The 22,103-nt window shown below is 42.0% G+C and overlaps 1 protein-coding gene across 1 annotated transcript; it reads right to left on the reverse strand.

The window, feature by feature from the left end:
* Positions 1–5,730: 5,730 nt before the first annotated feature.
* Positions 5,731–8,373, reverse strand: prr35 (proline rich 35). The gene is made up of 2 exons (XM_036534790.1): positions 6,754–8,373; positions 5,731–6,601 (listed from the first exon to the last, which is right to left on the reverse strand). Exons 1-2 carry the CDS (start codon positions 8,196–8,198, stop codon positions 5,731–5,733), a joined length of 2,316 nt encoding a protein of 771 aa, XP_036390683.1. The 5' UTR covers positions 8,199–8,373.
* Positions 8,374–22,103: the final 13,730 nt, after the last annotated feature.

The raw sequence follows: 22,103 nt of genomic DNA on the forward strand, positions 1-22,103 counted from the left end.
TGGTGTCAGAATCCACCATTTCCAGTATCCGGCTTGATAGAATATATGCCTTTGTAAAGCATGATCCTCATTACAACAAAGTCCATTTCAGTGGTAAAAATGTACATTTGGTTATCTGTAAAGTCTTTCTGCATTTTTACCTTCTTTTACCATAGTACAGACATATATTTCTGGTCTGCCCTGGAATATGTAGGTGAACAAATATTAAAAAATAGCTATAGCATAGTTACCTCCTCCTCCACCATCTGAGCTGACTGTTATTCATAACAGTAAAGTGTAAAATTTTGGCACAGACACAATAACAGTACAAGAACACTGTATGAACAGAACAGCTGGACAAACCCTCAGGACCACATTTAGTGATTAGTAGACATGATCCATGCACACATGATATATTGTGTTATACATGTGATAACACTACATGGAATGCAGGTGGCAGGATTTGAGGACACTCAAGTCTGAATCTCTTTCTCCCTGTGTATACTTGACCCTGCCTCTTCTGTCGAATAATAATCATAACATCCAATGACTAAACTCAGTTATGTACTATAAAACGTTAACTCCATAACCTGTCACAAAATGTTCAAACATATGTGAATATATCACTAACGGGAGAGTCATTCTTAGTTTCAATAACACCAATGATAAAACTTCAAATAAAAATGTAAATGTATGACATATCTGTAATTTTATGGTAGCACTCCATGGTTCCTTGGCATCTATGCACCTTTACACAGCAAAACATTGCAATATTTTGAGGTATGTATGTTTCTTTGGTCAGTTTTAATGAATACTGTTTCATACTATGGATGACATGGACATTCTGTTGAACTCACCAAAATACACTTATATTGGACTGCATTTCAAATACTTGTTTTCTTGTCATGTCAAACAATAATATAACCCTAAAATCAACGATGTGTCACAATCTATGTAGATAGAAAAAATGTAACACGTGAACATGTGATTAATCTGATTCACACTGACACATAGATAAATACAGTGTTATTTCTACATGTGAATTCAAGCTCATTTGGATGTAAGTACCTGTCATCAGATATTGATGGCTAGTAAGCTTCTACTTGGTGGTTAACTGGCGATGTTGCCAGCAAGCCATTAACTATGTCACAGTTACACACAGTTCTGTAACACAGAACCAGCAACGTCACTACATAGCCCATCTCCTGTTTAGCTAGCACTCTAATCTAAACCAGCAATAAGCTGCTCATTTACTAGAAGACAAACGGTCTACATTAAACAAAAAATCCGAGCCTCGCCAAGCAAAGTCACTAACTTTGTTCAATACTAGAGATGGTATCTTGACATACCGGTAAAATACAACGGCTTAGCACTAGCAGCTATACTAAAACTTGGCAAGAAATCTATTAGCTTGGTGCAGCTACATACAGACCTCGTGTTAGCTAGCGTTATGTTCCAATTGTGGTGGAACTATATATTCATATAATGATACTATGCTTTCGTCCGGCAGAGTAAACAAAACATGTGAAACTCTGCACTGCATATAGTCACCGTGTATCGTGTGCAAGTTACACCGGAATGCCACTACCCCGCTACCTAGTTGCGACACTTCTCAGTCAGCAAACTCGTTTGAAGTGCATAGCAAGGTGACGTGGGAGGAGACTACAACCACCTACCACGCTAGAGTCAGGGGAGGCAGATTTCCTCCATCTTCTTTTTTCAGGGAAGAGTCTTTCAATAGAAAAACGTTTACGCCTACGTACGAAATTAACATCAATCAAGCAAAACTCGACTGTAAATTGTGTCTGAACATTTCGATCAAATTGTACGATTTAAACTATTTTGTAGACGCTGCCATGGGAAATATTTTTATCAACATAGATGTGAAAATTGTGAAGATTGTGGCTGAAAAGCAGGGGGACAAATTAGTGAGTACTACTGAAATAGAAAGGATATGAACCACTCTCCTGAGTGATTTTCGTTATATATAAAGTATCTCTCAACTTTCGTATATTCCATAAAAAAGAAAGTGTTGATTGTCTACAGTTTTATCCAGTGACTGTGCCCTTACAAACAAGTTTGACCAAATAACAGTGTGCTTTTCCTTTTTTTAAAAAAAAATTTTAAATGTCGTGTTGTGTGAAAAGAAATACAGTAGAAAGCATAAGAATTTCAAAAACAATGCAGTGACTTGAATTCGATTTGTGTGTTGCATTTGATTAACAGCACATTCTTGTAGTGTGATGGTAATGACTGGTTGCTGTGATATAATGGCAGTTTAAAGTTTACTTGAAAGCTTAATTTCTGCAATACATATGACCAATCAGTATAAGTCATGGGCAGGAACAGCTGAGAAGTATTGCAGATTTTGAACACTGAAGTTTCATTAAATATAAACCCACGTTTGATTGAGTAAATTAAGGTTAAATTGAACTGAATTGTTCATGCAATTCCCTAGTATCAGATAAATACTATCCTGTCTCAGTTGCCTCCTAGGATTCAGCGCACCACTGGCCACATTTAATCCTTTTTCCATGCTCCCATCTAGTGGTCATTTACAGCTATGACACTTTAACTTTCCAATTATTTGCATCGTCTCAAAATAATAATAATAATAATAATAATAATAATAATAGTGATAATATACATCTATTAATCGTGAACCAAAGTCAGGATTTTGGTACACTCTGTGCACTGCATATATGAATGCTTAACTTAATGATGAACAGCTACATCAATACCACCCAACTTCAAAAATAAAAATGACCTTCTCCCATCTATGCAAATGTAAAAATTTCAGCTGTAACTGACAGACTGTGGGATATCAAATGTAACTTCTCTTGACTGCTTAAAAAAGCAAACCAGCCTGGAACATCTCAATACATTGAAAGCAAAGAGAAATTGAATTATGCTCAATTATCATAAAATAATAACAGGTAGATCAACTGATTTATATTTGACACACAGATAATTATAATCACCAGTAGCCATCTCAGAAGTTTACAACAGTTACTTTTCTTATTAATTTGGACCTTTATTGTATAAATATTATGCACTATACAGAAAATGCAGTAGGCCCATTTAATATTTTTGAAATGTTCAAAATCACTTCTGTGTTCACTTTAATTGATCTGTTTAATAGCAAATATGTATGTATACTATTATTCTACTTTGTACTTTTCATCATGATCTTTTTAATAGGAACAGGAACTGTCATCAAAATAATAATTAAATAAATCCTGTATAAACATCCCCAATTCATGAGCATGACTGTATTATGTGAATTGAGTTTTTCAATTTCATTACTCTTCAATTTTTATTTTTGTTTTCTGTTTTTTTTTTGTGGATAGAAATCAGCCATTTAAGTAATTCAAACAAGTAAGTAAATAAGTAGTAAAATACAAGGTTTTAATAATTACAGTAATGAAGATTTGCCCAAGTAGCAGGAGAGATATATGTTCTATTGCGATGGAAGTCACTCTCTGGCTAAGAGTATCTGCTAAATGCATGTAATGTAATGTATTGTAATATGGAATAACAGAGCAAATAACGTGGAAATGCATTTTAAGGTTTAACCAAACAGACAAAGAATGCTTTAAAATCAAACAAGCTATCATGGTTTCTGATGTTAAAGGCATGGATATCCCCGCTGCAGTCACCACGGACACAGGAAAGGAATCATCCTTAGTTCCTAGTCCTGGCGGGTGACCTTTCTGGCTGCGGCCTGGCGTAAGGGTGCAGGTAGGGCACCGCCTGTCCCAGTGCTGACACACTGTCCTGAGAGCGCTGCCCAGGGCACTGACCTTTGGAGGAAGCCGACGGACCCGGGGACAGGTGAGGCCGTCGTGGGCATTTTTGGCTCAGGGACCAGCTTCACCTTTAGCTTCCTTTGTCCCATGTTGTCATCACAGATACTGAGGAGCAGTAAACGCGGTGCCACCGTGCATTAGACATCCCCGCTCACCCACCGGCTGCCACGGCGACATCCCCGCTCACCCACCGGCTGCCGCGGCGACAGCCCCTGCTTCACCTCCATAGCTCCGGGGACTGCACCGCCACGCGCGTGTGCGAAACGCGAAACTCCAAGCATCCTGCTGTGGTATCCCACTATTATCACATCCCATCTCATTGATATTACATAAACACATGTAAATATATTTTACACAAATGACCATTTTTAAAAAATATGTGTAATGTTGGCCTATTGCATGCAATACATTTGTCATATGTGTTGTTAAGAGGCGAACCCTTTTTGAAACTGTTCTACAGTATAAAAGTTCACCGATATGTTTATTTGATATTAACATCTGTGTCAGATCATTATGCACTGTTGTGATGAACACTTGGTGAAATGGTTCCTGTCAGACTTTATTTTGGAAGTCTAATGTTTATATTTTTAAACAGCTTGGTTAACTGTTTTCAGCACAATGAGACGTGGTATTTTTAAAGGTTAAATGGTAAATACAATGCGAAGAGACATTTCATGTTGTAAAAAAGTACTGTGTCAAGAGCAGGGATCTGACATGTTTGCTTCTGTGTCCGTTTGCATTTTTACATGGTAATACACCCATAAACAACGTCCTGTCTGTGTAAACTGTGGTGATTAACAGAGCGATGCAAATCTGTTCTGCGCTTTGTTCTGAGCTTGCTACTTTTTTCATTTTTTTGTACTCACTTGTTTATAAAGTACATTCATCTCTATGAACACCAAACCCATGATGTTGTTTCAGTTACAAAAGAAACAAAAGAAGAAAAATCAACAGCTGCCCAGCTGCACATGAACATAACAGTTTTTGACAATAACTGATGACAATGCAACAAAAACTGAGCTCTTTAAGAGCAGAGGGAAACAGTTTTCAGTGGTTGGATTGGTTAACACACACAATTTCAAATTTGATTTTGAATACTTAATTTATTCAAATTTTTACACAAATAGGACCCAGTTTTCCACAGGTTGTTGAAATATTAACTTTGTCAAATGGGAGTTAGTGCCAGTTACTGTGTTAAGGGACAGGACATGGTATTTTGTTAACACTGAATACATTGTACTTTGAAAACCGGAAGAAAATGATTATGATTTACAGAGGAATACACAAATTCATTTCAGATGATGTTAACTGTGAAGGTGACTGACTTGTTTAACAATGACATGTACAGTACTTTAACTACCTTCTTCTGAGAAATCAATGATCTGAGATTTGTTTCCTGCATTCTTAGGCAGACACACTTAAATGATTATCTTGGCCGTACTCTGATTTTTCACAATACACGTGAATCTGTGAAGTGTTTCACATTGTCTACATGTGTCAGTTCAAATAAATAATTGTGCAATGCAGTCTCTAAACCCCACCCTGCTCCCGCCCCCCAAAAAAGACAATCAAAAAATACATAATACCAAACTAAAATCATAGAATTGTGCTTTCTTATCATTTAAATTACATTATATACATCTCATCTGGAATGATTGTCTGTTCGCTTTTATAAACAAGTTCTCTTAAATATTTATCTTTGGGGATTTTACCACAAAGCAGGAATTTGCCCTTGGGGGCTCAAGGCTGTTGAAGTTTGATCAATTTCACTGACAACTTAAACAACAAGATTAATCTTTACAAGATTTCCATCTGTACAAAATTAACTTTATCTAGCGCAACAACTTTCTTCCTCCTATTACCATAATTTTTTGTGAGTTTGTATGTCTAAGGTGCTGAGCTCTCACTCTGAGGGCGTTCAAACAAATGACTGTGGTTGAAGCTAGGAATCAGTGGCAGTGAGGGGGCTAGGGGGGCACAGTGTCTCCCCCAGGTGCTCTCTGGATGAAGGCCTCTTCAGGTTCTTGGCACTGGGGGTGAAGTCAGTGAAGACCAGAGGACGTCCATCAGGACACAGCAGCACACTGGAGTCAGCCTCACACTTGGTGGTCCTGCTGGGCCACAGGGCTTCTTGGGGGGTGGGCCGTAGCCCCAGAGCGCTGGGTGACAGCACCTCAGCCTTCACCATGGCTCCAATACTGGGCTCAGACAGCCCTGTGCGGTTCATCTTGATGAGGATGTCCAGTGACTGTTTGCGGCTTTCCAAAGAAGCTGTCTTCCCCTCCGTCTCACTTCCCTCCTCCTCTTCCTCCTCCTCCTCCTCTTCTATTTCCTCTTCCTCCTCCGTCTCTCCGGTGACACCTCCCTTTATGACCTCACCTGTGCACTGGATGCCTCCATCTCCGGTTGCTCCCAGGTCTCTCTTTACAGAGAGATCTAGGGGTCCTTCATTCTGGCGAGCTGTCTTCTCCAGCGCCTGATGGATGTGGGAGAGCTCGCTGCGGATCTTGCACAGGTGCTCCCAGAGGTGGTGCTGTCCTGGGATGTCCTCCTTCACCAGATGGGAGATCTTACGCTCAGCATCCTGGTACTCCTGCAAGGCCTTGGAGAGGTCGCTGAGCAGTACCGCGGCTGACTCTGGGTCCCGCTCCCCCAGCTTATTCCCGTCACCCTCAGGGCAGCTGGCTCTCTCGGCAACCTTACCAGGCTTCAACGCAGGAGACACCTCACTGTCTAGGCTCTCTGGGGGACTCTTCATAACATCTGTGTGCCAGTCTTCCAGAGATCTGGACTGTTGCTGGGCAGTTCGAAAACTATGGCAAAAGAAAACAGAAGACCAAGAATATAACAAAACAATCACACAAAAAGGAGCACAGAGAAATGGGACTGAACTCGTTCCAATATTCTTGTTCTGCCAAAAATTGCCCCAATTTATGAAAAGGAACACTTTGTATGTAACTCTTACCTGCTAGCATGGAGCAGCTTGTTGGTTGCTATGGAGATGGGTGGAGTGGTTCGCATGTTCTTGAGGACATCCGGGCTATATCCCAGTGGTGGCTTCTTTTCTGATGGACCCTCGTGTGGCTCAAGTGGGGCCCCCGTCCTCTTGCTGCCCTGCTCTCTGACTTGGGGCACATCCAGAGCAGACTTGAGACCCCAGCTATTCTTTGCCTCCTTGGCTGAAGCTTGAAGCTTCTCTTCCACCGCTCTGTAACTGACCTCTGGTGACACCGTCATGTGCTGGTGGGATGCCCAGGCAGCGGAGGGCGCCATGGGACTAGGTCGCAGAGCGGGGACCTTCCACAGGTTGATCTTTGGCGGGTAGCTGGGAGGGGACTTGGGATCGAGGTTAGCCGGAGGAGACAGAGACGACTTGACTCCTTTGCTGGCGTCCACCTGGGCTGCCCCAAATGCATGCTCGCAGAGGAGAGGGTAGTAGAAGCGCGGAGGGAGAAGGGCCCTGTCCGTGTGTGGGAGTGAGCTGGAGCCTGGATGCATGAGCTGAGCGGCAGAAGTCAGGAAGGGGAGCTGGGTGAGCTGGGCATGGGCTGGGGCTGCACCGGGGACTGCGGGGTTCACATAGGAGAAAAGGCCCGGGCTCAGCGGGTAACTGACCCCCAAGACAGACAGGTTCAGTCCAGGTGGGTCCTGACAGTCAGTGAAGGAAGGTGGTGGAGGGTAACAGGGAATAGAGCCAATGTTGGGCGGTGCACTCTCTGATTTTGCCTTCCTGTGACTGGTGGCCAGCAGACGCCACTGCTCAGAGAGAAGGCTGGGGCCGGTCAGACATGTCTTGGAGAGCTTGTAGTGCTTCAGCTTTGCCTCGACCTCTACTGACCGAGCTTTGAGGAGCTGGTCCTCCAGGGAGAAGACATCAGTGATCACAAAGTCAGTCTCTGGCTGCTTACATCTCTTTGTGCTGCCTCTGACGGGGCTGTCAGTTTCGCCCGGTGTCTCTTTTGTGGCTGAGTCTTCTTCCGCTCTCTCTCTGTTGCCCGTCTCCCGATCACTGTGTTCTTCTGCCTCCTCTTGTGCCTCTCTGGCAAAAGTGACCTCTGACCGCTCTGATTTTGAACGGTCCTCGGGACCCGAGAGGGGCTCGGCCTCGTCTCTGTTGGCCCCTCGGAGGCGAGGCCCCTTCTGCAGTGGGCGGAGCTGCTCTGGGTGTAGGAGGTTGCCCTTCTTGTAGGGCCAGTCAGACTCAATCAGCAAGGACAGGGAGTTCTTGCATAAGCTATACTTCATGTGATTGTAGAGGTGGGACTTCTCCATGCAGGTGAAGGGACACTGGAAGCACTTGTAGTTGTAGGGCTTCCCCCATGGCCGTGGGATGTAATGGGGCTTCTTAGGCTTGCGTTCTTTGTGTTTGCACACAGAGCTGACCTTGCAGGTCAGATCCTCCTTAGACATGGTGGCCGAAGTATCGGTTTGACTAAGGCTGAGATATCAGAGTTATGAGGATGGGTTATTTCCTGTATGCTCTAATGTGAGGAAGATCTGTGCCGAGTGGGTTGGTGCATTTGTCTAGAGGAGAAGAGATGAGATGTTTTCTGGTTTTCACTAAAGACTGTAATCTGGGTGAACGTAGAAATGATGTGATGCTCTGACGTGGCCCCCAAGACCTGGACTGTGAAAAGAGAGAGAGAAAGCCAATATTTTAAAAAGAAGTATGCAGCAAAATGCCACCTGTTCAACCTTTTGATTTCATTTCACAATTGAGGTTTGAAAGAACTCACAATGAATACAGCATTCAAAAGCAAATACAATAAAAACAAAGGAACAATTTGAAGCAAATGGTAATGAAGAATTCTTCAGACAAAAGTTGAAAGTAAGAGATAGTTAAAAAGGTCCTATACTTTTTCAGTGGAAACACAGAAGGAAAGAAAGGCTGAAAGGAATAGCACAGAGACTGGCTGTGTTATTACACTGCAGCTTATGAGTATGTGGATTTGTCTGTGTGTGAGTATCTTTGTGTGTTTGCGACTGCAGTGTGCGTTGTCTGCTTGAGTAGAGTTGCCACTAACCTATCTGCGGGGAGGCCCGTGCCGCTCTGTTCTCACTGTACCTGCCAGAACTAATTATTTCCAGTGCTGTACCAGGCGCTAGCAGGGCTGCGGCCGGGGGAACGAGCAGGCAGCCCTGGGGGGGCTCTGCACCTGTGCAGTGGTCTCTCTCCCGTCAGACCGCGGCGTCGTGGGGATCGTGTTAGCGCAGAGTCCCCGGAGGACAGCTCTGGGCGCTGCGTGGCCAGGGCGGGTCGGTGAGGAGGTATGGTTGGGAACACGGGGGATGGGTCTCTGGAGGATGGTAGCTTTTAATGAAAGCCTGGCGCCACGCCTATGGGGCATCGTTAGTGCCGGGGCTGTAGGATCTGGGTCAGGGCTCAGCGCTGCACCTAACTGTGGTTTCTTTAGAACTCGCTGCGTTTCTGCATCAGAATGATGTTTACTTATTTAATCATAGTCTGTGCCCGATGCCTCTTGAATGTTAATGATTTTAACATTTGAGGACCTCAGTACTCTGTCAATCAGAGAATATTTTTTGGGAATTTTTTAGCTTGTGTGTGTGTGTGTGTGTCAATGTGGTAAACTTGTTTAGGTCTCACCAGAGGTCTCCTTCCTAACATTAAAAATCATAGGTCACAAAATAAAAAGGAAACATCAGGAAATCTGAAAATCTGAAATCATTCTCTGGGTGATAAAAATCCAGCACAAGAAAATATTTAGTCATTTCACACTTTCTTTTTCATTTTTTTAAAATAAAAATGCCAAACATTAATTGATATCCTGTAGTGCTTGGTGTATTACAGTTTCTTGTTAAAATGAAATCATATTTTGACTGTTCAAGTTTCCATGGAATAATTAAGTGCATTTAATGACAACACATTTGACCGCGTATCATTGTATAATGCCCTCAAGTCCCCTAAAGGTAGAAAGAATAATTGAGCCATGTGGATTAAATGTCAGATCAGTTTTCTGTCAAGAGTCTAAGCGGACTTCGATATACACTTTCTCCCATCTAGTGTGACATTTTCCAATAATTACTCTGCACTTCCACCATTTAACATTCAATTCCCAAACACTGACACAAGGAAAGAAATGGAACTTGGGGCCATCACCAGGCAAAAATACAATTACATTAATCGATCCAGTAATGACTGGACTATGATGACTATGATTAAACACTTTGAATATGTATTGTAATGTAAGACTTGACCATTTATGCACATCTTATGCACACATTTAACTTCATTTTTGTATATTTTTAATCAATGATAAACTCTCAACTTCTGCACTGTTCTCTCAACAGTTCGTAACTGTGAACAAAAAAAATTATATAAAACAGAAAGACTTCTTTTCCCTTCCTATTCTTTAATAACCTAACCCTAGGGTTATCCTTCTGGGTAGAATCTGAGTGCTCTTTTTTCAGAATAAAAGGACCTGCTGTGAGATTTCACTTTCTTTTTCCCCAGGTTATTCTGGGATGAAAGCCTTCAACAATATTGAAGGTCCAGGATATGGAATAACAACAATTTCAAGCCTTCTTTTATCTCTTACAACAGCCTGTATGGTCTTTTTAATTTTATAGGCTATTCTGTAATTTTCCCCACAAAGTCTCTGACAAACAGTAGCAATGTCTGATCGTAAAGCTAGGTGCGGTGGTGGCTGTACCTTGCGCAGGGTTGGTAACCTCTATGAAGCTGCTGTGTCAGTCTGATGAAGAGTGGCAGGCCTGCAGCTGCACTGGTTCTGTGAGGCCTGACCTTCGCCACTCTGCCCTGCAGCCCCCTGACCTGCACTCAGCCCTCAAATGGAGCCCAGCAGCTGCTATTAGGACCTGATCAATAAAAATCATTTTTACAGTTGATTTTGTTTTCACTGCTGGACACTAACAGCGGCCCCTCCCTTCCCCCAATCCCACCGCACCATCTCTCTCTCCCTCCCCTGCTCTCCCGTTCCCCTCTGTCACCGTTTTCAGAGCCTCCGGCCTCGTTTTAAACTTTTATGGTTCGTGTTCAGACAGCACTGATCGGCTCTGCTTAAATATCAATCGTTTCAATACCAGACGTTAGCCACGCTAAAAGCATTGGCTGGACATGCACAACCATAAATGAACAAACAACAGGACACGGTGGTGGAGAGAGAGGGAGAGAACTGATATATATATGGTAATCTAATCATACTAGAATTAAGTATCACTGTTCTCATAAATACATACTACAAAATAAATGAATATGTGTAAAAACCCAATTAAGCTTTTATTCACTCATAAGAGGTATTGACACCTTGCTGACCCGCTGGTTGGCTTTGAGTTTTGAAATGCATCTTTTTTGTACTTGGCAAGTTATACTTTAAATCAAGCCCCCAGCACTGAAGCTCTGACCTCACTATAAAGACATAAGTAAGTAACATTAAATTTTATTTACTGTCTGTAGAATTTTACATGTTTTAAACCAGCAGTATATTAATTTGTACACTGACATCGTTGTCACTCACACAGATGAGCCACAGCACATTTGAAGCTTTACCTAATATGCTTAGTGACTTCTAGATATATAGGTCAGTTTTAATAATTGTCTCAAAATATGCTTGTAGTCTCTTAGTTACCTACCACTTTTCACAACCTGTAATATATGATAAAACTTATTAGATATAAACCCCTATGAAATAACCCTTTCACTTCTTACTTATAGGTAAACACTCAGTTATAAAATGTTTGACGAAAGAACATAAAAACCAAGAGTTAATAATCATTATTAGTATTTAAATTTTTTACCTCAAAGCTGGGGTCAGCTGAAATCCTGTTATCAATGTCAGTCTGGGCTCAGTCAGTCACTCTGTCTCCAACTTCAAACAGAAAGAGAGAGTCCCAGAGGGAGGTATAGGGTCTAGAGCCAAGATTCCTACAGAAAACAAATGAAATAGCAAGGATAAATATTTGGTTTCTGAAAATAGGTTATCTTAAGAAGTGTGTGTGTGTGTGTGTGTGTGTGTGTGTGTGTGTGTGTGTGTGTGTTTGTGTTTGTGTTCACTATTAAAAATTATATCTTTTAGTTGTGAAATTTTTGGTAAACTCAGATTTCAAGAATTGTGAAACAACGTATGAAATTCAAAGATTTAACTCTAAAATTGAAATACCCTTTATGTCCACCTTCTTTAGCATCCTAACAGTAAAAATTTAATTATGAATCTACAATGGCATCGTTTAAAACACAGGAGAGGATAATACAATGTATTTAACAGATACCGTCTGTTCAAAAGCAAAGCCAAAGGTTTAACATGGACTGAAAGGCAAGTCTCTTCACAAATATTAACTTTTTATTAATTGAACTATATGTCAGAGAGACGGGGGGAAGTGGAAATAAGCCACCGCCTCGTAGGATGTACACTTTCAATTTGATTTGATTAAATCAAATTGATTAACATAAAATTTGCTAATCACACCACTCACACGTTTGCAGGTTTAGGGTAACGATAATAAAATAACTGAAAACAAAAATTCATTAGCAGTTAAAATATCGACAATACAATCATGCAGCAATTATAATCAAATGTCAAAAAGTTTATTTTTGCAACAATTTCTTTAAATTTAAGAAGGGTAGTCCGAGTTGTCCTTGTTTCAAAAACATAACTGGAATAAAAAACTATCCAACAAGGCAAGAAACTCTTGACGATGCGCTACGTCGCGGTAAAATTAAAATCGAGGTGCCTTTTGGTGTCTTGATTGCTTTCGCACTATCAAGTTAAACGAGAGAGATATCAATTATAGTCATTGTATAGGCATATCATGAGTATTAGTTGAAAAAGAATTAAGACTTTTAATTCAGTCAACGCGATATGACTATCAGTTGAACAAGGAACAAGACTTAATTTCACACACATGCAGTACGCTTCATAATAAACAAGCAATCTGAAATCTAAGACACATCCGTTTGTTATTTGGATCAAGTGAACAATTCAGTGAAAAAATCATCTAAAAAAACCGATAAAGCAATGTCGCGTCAACTATGGTAATTCAAACCTCAGCGGACTGGAAAAAAATGTTAATGACAACCGCACCAATTAAAGCATTTAAACTAAAACTTCTAAATACTCGAGACGTAACCGACTTCATATAAGCATACTTTGCTAGTAAAATACTTGAGGTAATCCGTACCTGGTAGGTGCCCAAGTGCGCCTGCCTGTAGGTCTGAAGCGTAGGGGTGCTGAGCGGACAGCGCGTATCCCGCTCAACTGAGAGCGTGCTAGTGTTTGTGGGAGGTATATATTGACTTGGAGCTATGCCTTGGGGCTCTACAATACTGCTGCTCCATCTTCCCTATATGGAATTGTCACATGTGGTTTTTACCTCGCAGCTACGGTACAGTAACGACTTCCACACTACTGGCTACTGTTGTCTCCCCATTAAAGGGGGGAAGGTTAGTGCCATGTACAACAAGATGCTGCTTGCTACGGCGAAAAGTTATTTTACAATATCATTCTGATGTCACTTTAGGTCATTTTTCGCCTGAATGTTCAACCGTGGACATGTGGTTTGACCTATTTTTTCCTCTCTTCAAAACGATTGCACTCGGAGTTGAATAAAGAAATTCGTTAAGATTAAGAGAACGAGCAGTTTCATGAAGTAAAGACCGGTACAAATCTAACGTTCTGAATGTCAACCTCTGCATTGCGCTCTGCGTGGCTGCTCAGCCGTGCGTGGCAGACAACTGAAACTGACCCGTCAATCCGGCTACCAGCAAAAATTATATTGAACTTGACAATGGGTGCAGAACCGTATAGTGTCATCTTTCAGAGCTGATGGTTCCCCGGTCTCAGATCCTCAGCTGTTAATTGCATTAAATGTCATCACACTAAAGTGGGCCGATTGAACACAAGTCGATAATTCTCTCAGCCCTTGTATGTGAGTAAATGTGTTTGTGTATGCGCGCGTATAGCCGAAGCATTTGTGCACTCCGAAGCTTCAGCTTTATGTGCATTGGTGATCAGCACCGCCATGAATAAACAAACCAGCAAACAATAAAAGAACTAACACATGAATTTCTTTAACTCTGTTGTTTGTTCACTTTGCTTTATCTTGCGCCATTCACACCTCTAAAGCGATGAATATCCACCCACCGGTGCTGAAAGTCAAGAAAAAGTGAAAAACGAAAAATGAATAATGAAAAACGAAGAGCGAATGAAGAAAAATGGGTGGTCTGATATTTTGCAGAGGGATTTCTCTAAAACTTGACATGATGTAATGAAAAGAAAAAAAATGAAGTCAGTTATGCATGAAATAAAGTGTGAGGACATGCACACATCAATATGGATTAAAAACAGCAACGGACCAGTTAAGGTTTCCTCTGGAGGACCACTGCGGCGGGGTTCTGCTCCTGTCAGCTCAGTCATGCATATGCTGCTGGGAAGATCAGCCTTCCCATCCTCTGATAAAACATCCTGGGATCGTGTTTTATTAGAAATTTTGCCAATGTACCTTGATAAATTACTTACAAGGGCTGCATATTTTAAAATGTTAGCTGAAGGTTCCTTGTTTGATAATCTCTAGAAACTGCCTCGAGAAAAAAATTGCCTTTGGGTTGTGGAAAGTAAGCTGTCTGGCAACAGATATGCAGGGCAGTGTAATCACCCTGCAATTACCAGGTAGAACTCACCTTTGTCATTTGCTTTTTAAATAAAAATCCAAGGAAGCTTGAACATGGGAATGCCACCAGAGATATGACATAAAGAGAAATCAAAGCACAAAACAATCACTGATAATGCCACAAAATTTATAATAACATATACAATACATAAATATATAATGAATATATAATGAAAATGTGCTCTTAAGGCTTTGTGTTCATGCTGCATATGGGAAAATCTAAGGCAAGAGTGATTTGGTGAAGGAAGACCAAATTGTCAATCAGGAACACATGGATACTCTGCACATCTGTCAGTTTACTTGTCAGATTGTTCCAGCTGAGTTGGCTGGCTTAATAAAAAGCCTGGATGCAGACTCCCCCACTCTGGGGCTTGTAAGACAAGCAGACAGGAACATATTTTCACTCTTTTCTGTACATTCAATGTTTGAATCTTCACCCTTGTGTCTCCACGTGGGAATGCACTTCACCCTTGTCAAACAATCGACCACACCTTCTGTCTCTAGGTGAATTCTTTGTTTGCAGTCCCCTGAGTGGCACTGCCATTTGCTTCTTGGCACTTCTCTGCACCTCCATCAAAGCCCTTGCAGTCTGTGACAGGGTGCTGTGCTTTCTCACTCAGGTGAGGAAACGTCACTCATTGAAACCAGCTTTTACAATGACCATAAGTAGTTATGGAATGCTTTGTCTATAGTTTCCCCTTATTTGTATGGTACATATACAGTATCACAGCAAAAGGACAGCAAAACCGTTCTTTGATGTATCCATTGGGCATGTGTAAACAAAACATCTTGATTTCTTATTCCACAAGGTCACAATAGACATGACGAGTCTATGTCTGTCCCAAAGTTTCCCGAAGGTAACGTGAACACAACATATCAGTACAACTGAATCCAGACTACATACCAAATTAGGTCCAGAGTGTTATGTCCGGTGCTCAACCCACTGCAGCACATGCAGGTTAGATATTGGTCATAGGCTGGTATCCCACTATACAAAGCTGAGATGTGTAACTTTCCTTTGTTGGGGCATAACGGCATCATAGATAATGCTCATGTTCTATTCTAAGGATGTCTTATTCACTTCTCTTTTTTATTTGTAAGCTGCACCTCTTACACTGTTGTCACGCATGGTCTTCTGACTCCTCTTTCCACTCGATCATTTAAAAGTTTCCCCCTCAACCAACCCGAGAGAGCATGCAAACATTTTAAAAGGGTGCAGTTTTTGACCCATTTGGGTGCAAGCAGACGGAAACCCTGCAGGGCCTTACATGTATAAATGCAACAAACAACAATTATTTGTGTAGCTGTCGAATCTCTGTGCACCTGGGTAGGTAGTGTGTGTGCGTGTGTGTGTGTGTGTGTGTATGCGGCTCTCTACTGAGTTGTGTCTCACAGCACGGAGCCCCACACAAGGGTATGTCAGGTGGAAGGGAAGGGAGATGTTGGCTTTCTGCTCCGCTTGGGCTGACAAACACTGCCCTGCCTGCCTGGCACAGGACCCAGCCCTGCAATCTCCCAGGGATGTGATTAGTGCAGTGGCACTGGGGCAGTGGATAGGTTACTGACATGAGCTGCGAGATCAGAACCAGAGGCACTGACTGATGCGTGTCTTATAGTTCAGCCTCACTATGTGCCTATCTCTCCCTCTCTCTCTCCCTGTCTCTCTCTCTTCCTCTCTCTCTCACTCTCTCTCTCTCTCTCTCCCTCTTTCTCTCTCTCTCCCTCTTAGCCTCTGGCTCGCTCTGGGTCGACTTCAGGTTCTTCATTTCTTTCCTCTGGTCCAGTAGAAGGCGTCTGCAGGGCCCTTTGGGAAATGTCAGGGTCCATGTGCTATCGAAGTCGGGCCTTCAGAAGCGATCAGGCCCGCTGTCAGACAGAGAAGAGGAAATGGGGAGTGACAGGCTGCTCCATAGGGCCTAACCATCTGTACTAAATGTGACAGCAGGGGGAGCGGGCCGAGAAGATGCCTGACAAATCAGGAGAAATAAGAGTAGTGAGAGCGAGATGGAGAGGGGAGAGCGGGAGAGACGGCCGCTCCAAAGACAGGGCACCAGGGAGGAGACGTCGGTTTCCGTGCAAAAGTTTGACAAAAGGAAAGTGGAGATGGGAGGCTACGTTTCGCAAGTCTTAACGGCGCCGCTCAAAAATCTGTCTTCCTTCCATTCACCCTGCCCAGCATCTTCATCGCCACGTTGGCTATGTCTTGCGAATTGCAGAGGTCTCTTGTCTTCAAGCTCCACAACATAGACTGGCTAAAAGCCTCCCCATCTCCCTTGCTGGACTTCACTCACTCACTCGGCTGTAGTGTACAGTGGACATGTTTCTACACCCAAACCACAACATGTATATACCTGATTTGATAGAAGGAAACTCCAGACAATGCATTTAGATTTAAAGATAATTTTTCTGCCTTGCAGTCCAATGGAGGGGGGTATGCCAAAAACCACAAACACAGAAGAGAGCATTCATTTGGGATCTACTCTCTGTTTTGTTTGGAAGCTTCAAAGAACAACTATCATGATCAGTGCCATGTAATGTTATAACATCATCTCCTTAAAAGCCTCTGAGAATTTAAAATAACATAAATTGTACTGTTTAGGCATATTTGGACCCGACTGCATATATCCAGCTACTCTTTTCAAAAACATAAATAATCTAATGAAGAAAATACATTATATACTGAAAGCATTAAAAATAAAATAAATGATTTTGGCCCCAAAATTTTAATTGCAAATAACATTGCCAACAGAAACAACTTAATTTCCTAAAGTAACCATATCTGAGAAACCCTATCACTGTATACTATATGATAGAATGGTTTGCACATGAACAAATCTGGATGTGTTTGGAACAATTTTCATGTTTTTCTGAACCTGTGGACATGGGTACAAAACCTGGGGCCAACTTGCACCAATTATTTCTAATAAAGTGCCATGACTGTCACAAGGTGAAAGAGAGGAGGCCATTGGGATGCTGAAGGCAGGAATGTCAATGTCCAAGGGGTTGCCCAACACGTCAGCATGCACCAGTCAACAACGTCATATCTGTAGTCACAATACAGACAGGTTTGGCTGCTGACCAAAAATGACCAAGAGGGACATGCATTACCACCCCTATGCAAAACGGAAGCACATTGTTGGCCACCTACCCTTAAGTACTGTAGAGACACCTGGACATTGCTGTAGGTAAACCAGCTCCTCCACAGTAGGATGACAAGAATCTACACACTAGGATAGGGCAGCAGCTCATGCCTGGACACACACAGACACTGAAACAGGAACCGGCCCAGATAAGCTGCTGCAATATAGTGTTCAGCAAGGAGTCGATCTGTTCAAATAGCAGATGGAGAGTGAGCTGCAGATGTGGGGAGAGAAACATTCAATATTGAACAAAGGGATTGCTTTGGAGGTTGAAGGTGTGATGGTGTAGGCTGCAATACAGTATGGATGTAGATCTCACTTAGTGTTTTTTGGTGGTTCCTTCACTGTGCAATGCTGTAGAAACAATATGCTGGGTCCTCACATTGCATTTTACTTTATATGAAAGAATGGCCACACAGCGCAAGCTAATTCTGTTGTGATGGACCGGCCCACTCCACAATTTGGGAAAGTGGTCAGCCTCACAGTGATGGATTTTACTGATGTGTAACTGATACATGATGTACATGTTTATTGTGCTACTGTGAACAGGTATGTCAAGAGAAATCAGTGCTGACTCAGTAACCTGACAATGTTGTATCACAGCAAGGTGATACAAACCAGAGTGGTCCCCCCTGATCCCACAAGGTTTACAGGGGCCCTGTTCCATGGCGGAAGAGACTGTGCATGAGAATGTGCACATCATTAAATCCCTGGCGCATGGGTCCCTTGAAATGAAAAAAACATCTCTGTGTAAATACATGTCTGATCATGGGAAGAACAGGATCACTGAAGGCGAAGTTCCTTATGGAGAGGCAGCTGGTGAGGCTGACAGGAGCACTCCATTTTCACAGGGAGAAAGGAAGCTGACGGCTGCTCCTGTATTCCTCCTCCAGGAGCCCAGCTGTGCACCCCCTTTCCCATGCTTGGGGGACCAGCCTGACATAGTGCCCAGAGCCAGGGAGGGACTGAGGACAAACAGACAGGGGGGGGCAGTGACATTGGATGCTACTGGCCTGAAATGAACCACAGTCAAACTGACCACTCCATTTTCAATTATCCACTGTGTTATTGAAATTTCAGGCCTGGGGAGGGATGATAACATGGCAGATTGAATGCTTAGCTATAACAGAAGTCATGTGGAAGTCATAACGGGGCGGCAGTGTAGCATAGTGGTTAAGGAGCAGGACTCGTAACCGAAAGGTTGCCGGTTCGATCCCCGCTGGGACACTGCTGCTGTACCTTTGAGCAAGGTACTTAACCCACAATTGCCTCAGTAAATATCCAGCTGTATAAATGGATAACATTGTAAAGAACTGTAACCTATGTAAGTCGCTTTGGATAAAAGCGTCTGCTAAATGAATAAATGTAAAATGTAAATGTAAATGTGCACGACCGGGTGGCTCAGCAGGGCAGAATCTATCCTGATGTGTTTGTGACGTGAAGCAACTTGATAAACAGGCATATCTCTGGACAGGTCTCACAGGGTCCTTACCCTAAATCTACCTCCTAATGCTGTGAGCCAGGCAAACAGACATGGAGTACTGTGCTAATTTTAACATCCAAAGCATGACAGGTGGAAGGGAATTGAACCAATATTCTCCCAGAGTCCTGGCTGACACTCTAACCACAAGTGGCACAGACTTTAAGTATTAGGGAGGGCTGGATTGAGACGACTCCAGTCAGGATAATGATCAGACCGAGAAGAAGCAAAATAGGGCAGAGCATCACCATGTTCGGAGAGGAGAGGTTGGCACAGCCTCTCGGGACATGTGCTCTCACAGAGGGGAGAGGTGGGCTGACGTGGAGGGGGGGCAGCTTGGACTTCCCAGCTTTGCTTGGGTGAGGTGAATGCTCTTTTAGCTTTTTCCAGCACCTGGGTTCGTGGCCTGAGGTTGAATAGATAGCAGCCCCTCTCTCAGCCAGTGCTCCCAGGCACATTAACTAAACTCATATCGCTCTCAGCCACCCTGAATTATTGAACAGCCCCCCTCCCTACTTCTTCTCTCTTTCAAAGGAGTACAACTCTAACATCCCACCCAGTTTCACCAGCACACTGCCTCACAACAAACAAGAACAGACCCGGATGCAGGCTTTGAAGGCCGTTGTTGCACATTCCTGCCTCTGAAGAGAGAGCCATTAATATCAGCCAGATAATGTTGGCCCAATATTCCTGTGGAATATCAGGGACACTAGATTGCTGCCCTATCTTTGCTCTGCCTCTACACATTTACTTACAAGAGTGTGTATGAGATAAGGTCATCCAGTTTGGACCGTCTTCCCCCACTGAAAGCCATTTTCAGTTCAGGTTAACTGAGACCATCAGGTCTCCTCACTGTTAAAGTTATAGCACATGTTTAAATATATTAGGGATGACATTGAATAGAAATGCTTACAATAAATGAAAATGGCCCACAAAATGTCACATTGTTATTCCCCAGCACAATTTTTTTTTTTTTTTGCATTTCAAATGTTTACGTTTTTAGACACTATTGAGTTCTCAAGCCACTCTGAGAATAGCATGAGTATCTGAACAAATTTTAATTTCAAGCTTCCCTCTTTGTTTTTCATTTTCAGCTTCTCCTCCTGGATTATCTTTTCTCATGACCCTACTTTTATCTCACTTCTCCGCAAATTCAAATCATCTGCAGAGAGGAAAGGAAAAATAAATAAATACGCATGAGACAAAGAGTGAAAAAAAAACCACAAACAAACAAAGAATTCCATCTCAAGATACCTTTATCTGTTGTGTGCACAAAACGGTGGGCCAGCTTCTCTTGATTACTGTTTATGGCCTCAAGCTTTGATTTTCTTTTGAGTGAGAGGATATATACTCAACGTGTACATTTCATCGCAGACCTAAACTTTGCTCATAGCTTCAATATTTTAGACTCTTGAAAATGACACCAATTTATTTGCCACAAATGCAATTGCTTCATGATTTTTTAAAACAATGACAATTTTGTTCAAAGCTGTTCAGAGCACAAGTTTTTTTTTAACAATTGAGCTCAATAAATATGCTTGCTGTTCACTAAACAGGGATACATATAGCAAGACTTGTCATTTCATTCCTAACCATCCCAACCAGGTAATTTTTGGAAACATGTCAATGGCTTTGTCTGTTGTGTCTTCTCCAAACATTCTAAACTGGAGAGATGAGCGCTTCCACTATGAATGGGAAACAGTTTCATCCACAGCTGAGAAATGCAAATAACCCTGAGCTACAAAATAGGTTAGACTCTGACAGCAGGCTGAGTGACTGAAAGGCCACAGCCTCAGAGGAGATCAGAGGAAGATTGACACATTTTCATCTTTCTGCTTGATGCATAAACAGAATTATGCCATGGATGATGGATGAGTTATGGAAATACTCCAAATATAAAAAAGAGGCATGAGCAAACCAATGATAGAAAGGCCGTAAAGTGAGCCTAGCCGGGATGTTTATTTTGAAAAGGCCAAACGTCAAGTCGCAGTCCAGCCTGGGCCATGCTTCACGCACAATTGGTTCATTTCGCCTTATCTCCTCAAGTGCGGAGAGGACAATCACCCACTTTCCAGCTGAGCACTCCTCAAGAAATGATTGTTGATGACAGTTCGCTATATATTTGTGATATTTACAAGTAGCAAGCCATATGGGGTATATTGTCGTGACATTTCTGAACATACGGTAAATATCATAAATATAATATACTGTAAACCATACTGCTTTGAGATACGCACTCAATATCTGTTTTTTTAAAATACAACATAAAAAACATAACATCAGCATTTAACTCTGAAACATTTGCAACTATTTGATGTGACATGAAATTTGATATCATTGAAAATTTGGTGTGGCGATTGGGTGTAACTACATGGACTTTTGATAATAGCTTCAATTTTACTTTCTTTCTTCCTTGTCTTTGCTCATTTTACTCCAGTGGCACATGAACCCTCACAGAAATGAAGTTAGGACTGAACCTCAACCTGTTTTAAACAAAGTTCTATAAATCTTCCTGTTTGACAAATAAAAATCCTAAAGAACAGAGGCAAAATAAGTTGCACATGATCATAATTTGGAGAAAAACCATGAGAGTAATTTACACAGTAAGAGGAGCTACAAACTGCACCCAAAGTCAGTGGCGGCTGGTGAGCTGGAAACAGGGGAAGCTGAAACTTTACCTTTAAATCTATCATTACTTTCAACCTGTTCCCCTTTATCCTCCTTGATTAACAATAAAACAAATAATTCACAGAATAATTGACACCAATGCGTAAACAGAGTAAATGATTATGCTCGCGAAACAGCGCAGATTGTTTGTAGTTTGTGCGCTATTGCGAAAGCTACAGCATGAGGTTGTTTAATTAACAAGGATGTTTGAACAATTAAGGCAATTTGAACAATTAAGTGGCAAGTAATCCCAAAGCTTTCTCTTAAATGTTTCACATTATAGCTTTCTTGTGTTACAAAATTCAAATTACAAAACGGAGCTAAATTTAGTTAGATCGATTTAAATTACTGAGAATAAACTTTTAGGTTAGGTTGAGTGCAATG

This window comes from Megalops cyprinoides, chromosome 1 (assembly GCF_013368585.1).
Source record: "Megalops cyprinoides isolate fMegCyp1 chromosome 1, fMegCyp1.pri, whole genome shotgun sequence".
NCBI lineage: Eukaryota > Metazoa > Chordata > Actinopteri > Elopiformes > Megalopidae > Megalops > Megalops cyprinoides.